The 10,393-nt window shown below is 42.1% G+C and overlaps 1 protein-coding gene across 7 annotated transcripts; it reads left to right on the forward strand.

Annotated features, from left to right (window-relative positions):
* LOC110989546 (monocarboxylate transporter 12-like) lies at positions 1-9,611 on the forward strand. 7 transcript variants are annotated; one of them, XM_022254020.2, is made up of 8 exons: positions 1-105; positions 487-1,049; positions 1,837-2,029; positions 4,044-4,084; positions 4,917-5,106; positions 6,075-6,215; positions 7,475-8,302; positions 8,926-9,611. In XM_022254020.2, the coding sequence occupies exons 4-8, from the start codon at positions 4,061-4,063 to the stop codon at positions 9,045-9,047; spliced, it is 1,305 nt and encodes a 434-aa protein (XP_022109712.1). In that variant the 5' UTR covers positions 1-105; positions 487-1,049; positions 1,837-2,029; positions 4,044-4,060; the 3' UTR covers positions 9,048-9,611. The 7 variants fall into 7 exon arrangements, with proteins under 7 accessions (XP_022109712.1, XP_086992284.1, XP_086992283.1 ...); XM_087136158.1 differs by having other exon boundaries at positions 487-2,506; XM_087136157.1 differs by having other exon boundaries at positions 487-2,029.
* Positions 9,612-10,393: the final 782 nt, after the last annotated feature.

Genomic DNA, 10,393 nt, shown 5'->3' on the forward strand with positions numbered 1-10,393 from the left:
CGCGAACTATACTTTTTCATGACCACGTTTTTAGCAGACATCGTTAGTAAACTTTGACTCAAAGAACCCTGAAGTTTTTTCTCATAACCCGACCTAAGGACAGAGGTAACCGAATATTTATATATTTTATGAATCACGGAATTAGTTTTAACGTTAATTTGAGCGAATTAACAGTGATATCTGTAGTATTTTTAAGGTAAATTAGCGGTTCCACAGGACCATTTTTTTTTACAGTGTGTTTGTCTAATGATATTCCATCGATGATACACATGCACCGTACCTTACGTCATCTTGGATTTGCCCCCCTTAAACAGTGGATGTAGATTCTTATATAATTTTAGGCTTTATAGTATCGTGAACTTATTTCTTGCCATTTATAAACCAGATGATTTGTGGATCAAGTTATGCAGCATTTCTAATCACTCCACATGTTTATTGTACTTTGAGATGTACTTATGCATTTTTTCTTTCGTATTTATATTCCAGTTTTTACGTGAACCGCAGTGAACTATCGTCATCCATTATGAACTATTGTGATATCTGTGAATGTGTGAAACATCGCGACACCTGCGAATTCATGAATGCCTTGACATCTGTGATGATCCCCTGGATACCAGAACACTTGTGAAATCCCATCATTGCCTTGAATTCCTGTGAAGGCTGAACCTGTATTAAAGAACTCAAGCTCATTATACACAATTCGTCAACTTGAACTTTAATTGAATTCGACAATCAAGGGAGCTTTATAGAGTAATCAACCGAAAACCGCTACAGTCACTATACTGACCGATATGTTGATGCGCGGTCAACCATGGTCCGTGGGTCATCCATACTAAGATGTAGGTTCATGTGCCATTCGCTCTTTGCACGTTGCCGCTATCTTGCAGCTTTACACAATCAATCTGGCCGGTTCATTGATTCTCTTGTATGACTACTAGACTTAACTCAAGTCGGGATCTCTCTGACGTCTTCGCTTCTGCTTTGGATACACATCGAACGAGACCGCGCGCCGTTGCTTGCTTTGCGCCCTCCTGTGTCTACTTATTACGGTGAGTTCAAACCCCGACTTGACGAATCTGCCAACCGTTTGTACACAGCCAGTGGCCTCATCTAACAAAAGTAGTAGCAGCCAATCACATTGCTGGACTTGTTTTTACGTTTTTCACCGACAATGCAGGTATGAAAAACAGTCTACAATTCTGACCACTATGTTTGGTGGAAATTCCATATACATTATGCAAGATCATGTCGTTCCTATGCAGTTATGAATAACTACATGACACCGACAGGGGGTCCGATTGGCTTAATCAGTCAAGTCGTACTTACTGACTGGTGACGTATGACACACGTTGTACACTAAAGGCTTAGGGCGCTTAACCTGACGTAGAGCGGAGTTGCTCCCATGGGGATCCAATTTTTTCCAATTACGTAATTGAAAAAAAATTCGGCCAAATGCAAAAACCTCCTGTTAATTTGTCTCTCTGTAGATGCTGAACAGCCTAGTTTAGTCACCTTTAACATGGGGACTTCCCCTGAGCTGAGTAATTCTTTTCCAGAGCCTGCCTCCAGCCAAGTCCCATGGGGATTGTATGTAAATATCTAAGCCACATGCTGATAATGGTTATTGACAAACAAGTGCCTGGGCAAGCCCGGGCCTGTTTTATGTCAATGGTCGGTCTCTCTGTTGTGTCTTTGAGCTGTCTAGACAGCTGTCTGAGTAGTTTCACTGCGTAGGGGGGTGTCAATTTTTTGTTGATTGTGGTGGGACCCCTTTGACTGGAAAAAGGGTACCGTGACCGTACTCTGACCTTTTTTGTGCGGGTTTTTTATTTGTAGGCACTTGGGGATACCCTCTGATCAATTTAAATGCCAGTAGAAGGGAATGTGGATTTGGAAAGAGGGCTATAACGACGGGATCTCAAGTGTATCCTGTCCGAGCATTAACCCTAAAAAGTAGCGAGCTGCAGGGCCGAGCGCGACGACAGTGTAGTGCGTAGCGGCTGAAGGGGGATGGCTGAGGAAAAGCAACGTAAGTCAGACATGATTCAAGTCTATTATTTACGGAAGCCGGATAGTGCCAGGGTGAATTTTTTTGCGTAGGGGGTGTAAAACTTGTTTTGACAAATTATGTGGCGGCCGCCACATGATTTTGCAAATATTTTTTATGCATGGGGGTGAATAATTTTTTCCCATGGGTGTATACATTTCTTGCGCATAGGGGATGAATATTTTTTACATGGGGGGTGTAATACTTTTTTTGACAAATCATGTGGCGGCCACCGCATAATCATCTAACGGCCGCCACAGAATTTGTCAAAAAAAAGGTTATACACCCCCCCCACACACACACACACAAAAATTCACCCTGGCCCTATCCGGCTTCCGTAATTATATGACGAGCTGCCAGTTCAAGGCTCTCGCCTGCATGCCTAAAACAGCAGCCTGCGAGTGCAAAGAGCGAACGTAGGCCTACCCCACGACGTTTACTGCGATTTGGTTCGGCAAGGTATTTCTCTCTGTACAGGTGTATGCAATACTATCAGTGTCCCAAATGACAAGGCACTGCTTTATTTGGGTGTGTTCGTGCGGTTACTCCTGTTAACACGAGTAGGACACGTTTTACAGTTGGGTTCAAGATAGGATGAAATTCCCCGTTCGTAGCGCTAGCGAGGCTCCCGCTCGCTGACCCGCGGGTCGCACTCCAGCCGCTCGTGCGCTCAGCTCGGGAAAGTCAGAAGTATCCATATACATGTACATGTACTTGTGTTAACACGGGTACCTTGCTCGAACGCAAGTCAGTGCCTACGAGTATGAGTGCATTATTGGAAGCAAATCAGGAGTAACGGTTATTTTCAGACGGGTATCGAGGTCTCGGGCCATATAGTCTCGGTCGTGGACTTCCAGGTCTCGATACTGGTCATGTGTACATATATGTAATATAATTCTGTATTCATAGCGCATATCAAGGGATGAAAGAAACTGAGATTTGAGGCAATAAAAAAATCCAGTGTGACTGTCACCCAAATCCATTTATTATCACTCAATATTTGGCCTGAAATTACACTCGAGTTTATAGTGGAAAATTAATTCGTTATTATTACGAATTAATTTGGTGTTTTGGCTTACTGATTCGTTACTATGAATTAGTAAATCGTTATTACTGATTACTACTAAAGTTACAGAAGTTGCTTTCATACAACCCATTGGCCGCACAAAAACGCGAACGACGTCCGCAAAGTGACATCACGTCCCACCTGCGTGATGCCCTGTCCAAAATCAATGGCTTTGGCTAGAAATTACGCAAGTGCTTGTAACCCAACCGCAAACAATAATTAGTAATTCCAAACAACGAATTAGAAATTTGAAATAACCAATTAGCTAATTAGTAAATCGAAATAATGAATTAGTAATTCGATATTAGACACTCTGAATCCGTTATTACGAATTACTAATTCATCATAACAAATTGGCAACTCGTTACGAGTTAGTATATATATGCAATTCAAAATGACGAATAAATAATGTAACAAATTAGTTTCCCACCAAATTTTTTATTTCAGTGGCAGGACTGGACATTCGTACCGACTGACCCTTTCACCCATTGCACAAAAATAATTATGTGAACGTCGAATATCCATATGAAACCACTTACTTTCTCGTCGTCATCTATTTTCAAGCAGTTGCAAGGGTCACCAATTCCATTCACAAGTCACTCCACTGTTACCTCCTTCTTTCTTCAATGGACATTTCAGCCGAAAAGTCCGTGTGTATACTAGGACCAATATCCTAACACCCAAGGTCACATTTAGGTATGGTTGACCCACGGACAATTTGGTTGACCGAGCATCAATACCGGTCACCAGTACATGTATAGTCGGACGGACCCTATGAGGAGGTATCAAATGTGGTAGACACATACAGACCGTGCATATGTGCAGTGAAGGCTGATACTCGCAGGAAATCAAAAAGACTACCTTTGAAACGGTCCTTTAAGTGTTGTTGTCGTTACAAAAGTGCGCTTTCCTTCAATTACTTTAATCCAGGCTTGTGAAGTGAAGGAATGACGTCGCCAACGGGGAGAAAAGTAAGTACACAACGAAAACGACCTCTTACGGCAGTTTTGACTCGTCTCTATTGGGTACAGTTTGGTTCAGGTTTTTACAGTTAGTGCATACGACTGAAGACTCGCTACATTGTAGTTAACACAAGTCATGGAGACAGGCTTAGATTCGTGAAGGGGACCTGGAGTCAATAGTGGAGAAGTATACACAAAAATGAAGACCTCCGTCTGTCAAGATTGTGGCAGTTTTGACTTGTTTTGGCTGTATAGTATGGCAAGGTTGAGAGTGAGGACCGTATAGACTGGATTTAGACGCGTAACCGGAGGAAGAGTCAGTAGGCTTAAAGTTTATGCTGACGTCACTTGGGGTTGTGAAGAAGATCGCACAAATTATGCAGTGTATGAGACCGAGGACTTAGGCTAAACTACAAAGATGCTTGCGACTGGTGAACAAATTTAACGGGGATTGAAATGTTCTGTGTGCCTGTGAATATTCAGGCTATGCACATGAATAAGCTAAGCTGCCATGTAAATTCAACGCCGCGCCGTATCGATGATACAATACATGTATTATGGATAATTTACATGTATGTGTTGTTTGTATATCAGATACAGTGAAATGCATTACCTATGTGTCCAACTGTCTGCAAAGGTCAGACTTTAAAAAAAATCCTAGGGGCCTGCCCCCTCTCAGAAAATTTCCTTAATCTTCCCTTCCCAACGGTCATATGCCGTGTTGCCTCGGGGAAAGAAAATAAAAGATGACAAATTCAATAGATGTAACAATTACGAAACCACTCGAAGAAATAAATGATTCCCCTGTCCTGCAAACTTACACACTTCATTTTGTTGCCAGGACGTGAACTCCCAAGATGGTGGCTATGGCTGGTTCCTGACCGCCTTGGCGTTCCTTACTGGCTTGATTGAAATTGGGACATTCAAAAGCTTCGGAGTCTTGTTGCTTCCCGTTCAAGAATCGTTACAGTGTTCAGTTACAACACTGGGTACTGCTTTTGCTGCTGCCCACACAGTGGGCTATGTTCTGAGTAAGAAACGGACTGATTTCTTTCTGAGCCTGATGTGTTCTTTCACGCACAGACACGTGTTCGATTGGGTGTGATCACTGAAATGAAATAGAATGTAGTAGTAAGAATGCGAAGCGGAAGGAGTTTAGATTTAAATAGGTCTATGCTGCCGTGTCTAAATTAATATTCCTGGTTTTTCGTATAGTTGGTACATGTAGATCACGACTTTGCGAACCAGATGGCAGTCAGTTCGACAAATTCGTTGTTTGAAAGAAGTATGTTTATTCCGTTGATTTGCTGGGGCATTTGCTGTCACCATTTCCTGCTGTACTAGCAAATTGCTCATTAAACTTCAAAAGTGTTAATCCTGGTGGGTTTTAGACAGTTCCTGGCAGCTCTTCTGGCCTATTCAGGCGATTCACAATAGTGCACCTCCACGCCTGAGTTTGCAACGTGTTGGCCAATCACAATGCACGAAGTCTTTCGACCCTTTCCAAACGCGCATTGGGTCGACAGATTTCGCGAATTGTGATTTATTAACGAGTTCCAAACTCTTGAAGGCACCCTATTGTGAATCGCCTTTATTGGCATGGTTGGTAAAGGGTAGTTTAGGTTGCCCAGAGATGAACAGAGATGACGATTTTTTAAAATGGCTTGCCATGCTGAAGGAACCATTACCGAGTACCAGCTGCAAAGGGGGGTCTATTCAACAGAAAGATATCGTCCAATGAACATAACCTTGGTCTCTTTACAGACAAACGGCTGTGGTTGTCTTCTGTCTGGAGGAGGCTTCGGCGAATGACATTTTAACGATTTGAACAAATTGTGGCAGACTGAAAGATATTGATATTCAAAAAAGGGACAACGATGCCCCCTCCCCTGCCTATTCACTATTACCATATGTCATTACTTATTGTTCTTGCAATTAACCGGCATCTCACAGTGATGTTATTTCCAGTGAAGGTGTGCTTCTGGATTTTCCTTCACAGTGCCAATTGGAAACAGACTTGCCAAGAAGCTTGGCTCCAAACCGTTGGTAATTGGAGGAGGCTTTACCACTTTTCTGTGCTTTGTCGGAGCTTGCCTGGCAAGCAACATCGCTCAGTTTTCAGTGTTTGTCATAATCTGGGGTAAGTATGTGACGTGAAACCAAAACAACACGAACGTGGCTCGAGCAGGTTAAGCTCAAGATCAAACAAGAAACGTTCCAACAATCCTCCAACAAGAGTTGATCAGCATTCAGGTAGTAAGGTTGTAGGATTTCTGTGCTTGTTTGTGGGCTTCAAAGCCATGTAGGGAGGGTATGCATGTCTGCCATCTTGCAGGCCAGTGCTTTTGTTCCACCGGGTACACACAAAGGACGTTTCCCTGTGGAACAAAAGAACTGCCCTGCAAGATGGCTACCACGCAATTAATTCCCCTGTTGTGTATGATTTTTTGTATCGGGCTTTGCTTGAAACCTGTAGAGCAAGGACGTATTTGTGGTCGAATGATAAGTAAATGTACGTTAGCAACTGCTAGCCATTAACACAAGTATCAACTTTAAATTTGTGTTTCAGTCAACCTTTTTCTTTTGCTTTTTCAGTCTTAATTTTGAAGCTTCCTTGGTTGTTATGCTAATGCAATTTTCATATTCATGAGCAAAACTGCAACCTCAATATTCCATTCATTTGTGGACCAATATGGATTTTTCATATTTAGCAAGTAAGGTAGAAAGCAACCTTTTTCTCAGTTTTCAAAGAGGAAATTATGAGTTCAAAATTTAAACATGCACGGAGCTGAACTGTGTCTTCTCCGATTCACATTACAACAACAGCGCCCTCACCTCTCTAGAAAAGCTTGGACCATTTTCATGTCTGAAGATTTTCTATATATACACTTATTTCTAAAAGGTTATTAGTTTTTTTCAAGGATTTTAAAGGTTTTCATACACCGAATAAGGGTATAAAGATGCATAAAAAGTGAGTCTCAGAAATATTCACTGAGTATTATTTCCTTCAATTCCGTCAATACTTCAGAACCGACCTGTTCCGGATAGTAGTGCCATTCTGTGGATGAACTTTGGACAAGAGAAAAACTTCCCTGGTCTCTATCGCCACTAATATTTCCTTTCTTAAGGCGAATAATTGCAATCTATGACACTTTCCCTTATTCCAAGGCAATTTGAAAGTACATTCAGGGGCTTCACACACCTGCAAACCTCCACACCCCTAGGTCAGGGACTGCTAGAATTTTATCAGTGTATTCTCCGGAGAGAATTCATTAACAAAACTGCAAGGGTACGGAAGGAAGACGGTGCTCCTTGCATAACAAAAGCAATTTATTATAATTATAAATTCCTTATTGTAGCATTCTTAAATACTTCGCACCTGTTTATTTTCTTTAACAGGGGTTGGTGTTGCCGTTAGCTACGGCCCTATGATCATTGCCGTACTTCCGTATTTCCCGAGCAAATCGGCGTTTGCTATCAGCCTAATCGGGTTGGGATCTGGTTTTGGAATAATGGTTTACCCACCTCTAACGGAATTCTGCGTCGAAGTATACGGTTGGCGTGGAACATTGTTGTTATTTTCTGCTGTGAACGCTCAAGTGTGCGTGTTTGGTGCCTTCATCAAGCCAGCCCCGTCGTCGTACGCGGCACTAGCATCAGAAGACGGAAGTTTACGTGAAAGCGCGAGTCCTAATAATGACGGAAACAAACTCTGGAAATACTGGAAAGTCGTTTTTAAGGGCATCTGTCAGCTCCTGGCTTTGGACGTCCTATGGTACGAACCCAAGTTTGTCATTCATGCCTTTGTTAGCTCTCTGATTGGCGTCACTTACAGTGCTTGGATGATCTACCTCGTTCCCCACGGAGTAGCGAGAGGTATTGACAGGCACCGGGCAGCATTTCTCTCGTCCGCAGGTGGATTGGGAACAGTACTTGGACGGGTAATACAAGCAGTTGTAATGCATCTCAGGTGTATCACAGCAGTTCAGCTGGACATCTTCCTTGCTTTCATCAGTTTATTTGCGTTTGTACTTGACCCGTTAGTCTCAGGAAACTACCCAGGACTTTTGTGTTTGGCTTTAGTGAACGGACTCTGTATTCCAACGATGGCTGTCTTATTTCTCCTGGTGGCTCAAGAGGTCCTGAGTGAAGATCTCAGCGTCCAAGGCTGGGGGACACTAAATCTCTTTTTTGGTGTGGGGGAATTGGCCGGTGGAGGTTTTGCAGGTAAGTCTAAATGGTGTATTTTCGTTCACATGTGATTCTACGTGGATCTAGTACGAAAGTTGTATACCAGTTTTATTTAGACATTTTATCGGCTATCCCTGTTTCTTACCGAGTATCGAGTTGGCTTCCCTACAGATCAGTTACGGGCAGTGTTTTGCGGGTATGATATAGTCTATGTGTTTGGTTGTGTGGGACTATAGGCAAATTCATATTCATACTGTAAATATTTCAAGACCACGTTTTTCAATCAAACTATTTTTAGTATTGCCTTAGCGGGATCCTAACTTTTCAAACCATAATTCACTCGATTGCACAATGCAATTGAAAGGAATTAAAATCAAATGTTAAGGTTTAATCCACATGTTATCGGGATACTTTATCATTTATATGCTATCCCATTAAATCGCCTCACTGAACCTAGTACCTTGGAGGTCCTCCCCGTTTTTGCCCGATCCCCTGAATACATTATCCCTCAAAAAACCCAAGCAAGTAGCCCATCATCAGTACAAGCTCAACACTGACCACTAAATCTAACCTCATTTCGACCCACTTGGGTCAGCGCCATTAGGCCGAGCATGTATATGTATTTGACAGCAGCTGTTACTGGCATTGTTTAACTGCAGGTATTGCTTACGATGCCACTGGTAGCTACGATACGTCTTTCTTGATGCTTGGTGGACTTTCTGGCGTCATTTTCGCCGTTCTTTTCACTGAAAGACTTCTGCGACTTTGCAGACACGGCTGATGTAAAAGCATTTTCCCTGTTGTCACCTAAAGACGCTCTTCTATTCAGCAATTAAAAGACCAGTGTTTTACACCCAAGGTCCACTCACTGTGTACGCGAAGGTCTGTTTGTCGGAATCAATAGATTTCCAAGTACCCGGACTTATGTGACCGAAAATGAAATAAAGTTAGTCGTTGATGGGAGCATTTAGTGAGATAATTCAAAAATTCATTTGTCTGAAGAATCAAATACATGTACAGTCCAAATTATCAAACTTAACGTGTCCGAGGGCTGAGAAATCTAAAAGCGCCCGATGTTCAAGTTCAGGTGTAACAGTATTAAATTCCGGAAATCTTTCACATTTTCTTTTAGGATGTTAGCCTGATAATGTTGATTTGGACTCAACTGATGATCATTTGTTTTCGCCTGTCGAACCTTCTGTACAAGCAACACACTGACACTTCTCCCGTCACTAACTTCTGCATATTCGACAGAAATGATAAAAGTTCTTGACTAGTATGATCACACTCGTGGTGGTAGGGATTTTTTTTCAATAAATCCAGCGGCGAACCGTCGCAAAAGGAATTCATAGTTCTCCTGCGTTTTATTCTTTCCTTTCTCTGTTTTTTTGGATATTTTAATTTATTTATTTATTTTGTTTGAAAAGCGAGAGTTATTTGAAAAACAAAACTTGTTGAACAAAATCGTTGGAAGTCAATTCGTTTTGGCTTTCTGACGCATGAAAACGTACGTAACATAACAAGGATGTATACAGTTTTGGCTCAAAGACGCTAGTAGCAAGGATCTTGCAAGTTGGCCCTCAAACGACTCAATCATTAGATCGGTGCTTAATTTCTCGTGCTTTCGTTGTGGAAGCTTTTCCGGGGGGGGGGTACTATATCAATGTTCTCCCCCCACACGTACACATTTTTCCGAAACCTTAATAAAAATGTAGGCCTATTTCTTGCAAAAGCAGTTGTTTACAAAAATGGCTAAAGTAGACCCCACGTCACGCCTCTCAAGGCTTCGTGCTGGCATTAGTTTTTGTTCCGATCAGGGCTATGTCCCCCCCCACACACTCTTTTCAAAACGGACTGACGCCTTTGTGTATAGGACCAAACCATCCAACTGTATTTGTCCGGGATTGTTGTGGGTGCACTGAACTAATTCAAGCTCCATTGAAAATAGTGTAAAATCAACCAAGTTTGGAGCCCCATGGCAGCCAACTGAAGTCCCTGAGGCCTCTCAAACAAAAAACAATGTGTTGTTTGGTCCTTCAGATTTCATTTGATTTTCAATTTTTAGTTGGTTAACCAATGATTTTTTTAATTATCCGCCCAAAACAAACTTACCCCCAAAAAAGTGAA

This window comes from Acanthaster planci, linkage group LG04 (assembly GCF_054643075.1).
Source record: "Acanthaster planci isolate LZ-2023a linkage group LG04, COTS_SCS, whole genome shotgun sequence".
Taxonomy (NCBI): domain Eukaryota; kingdom Metazoa; phylum Echinodermata; class Asteroidea; order Valvatida; family Acanthasteridae; genus Acanthaster; species Acanthaster planci.

Excerpts from the sequence above, each read along its gene's own strand:
- LOC110989546 (XM_087136158.1), top strand. The coding sequence starts at position 4,061 with ATGACGTCGCCAACGGGGAGAAAA. Across the intron at positions 4,085-4,916 it reads CGTCGCCAACGGGGAGAAAA|GACGTGAACTCCCAAGATGG; the intron begins GTAAGTACACAA and ends TTTTGTTGCCAG. Across the intron at positions 8,303-8,925 it reads GGCCGGTGGAGGTTTTGCAG|GTATTGCTTACGATGCCACT; the intron begins GTAAGTCTAAAT and ends GTTTAACTGCAG.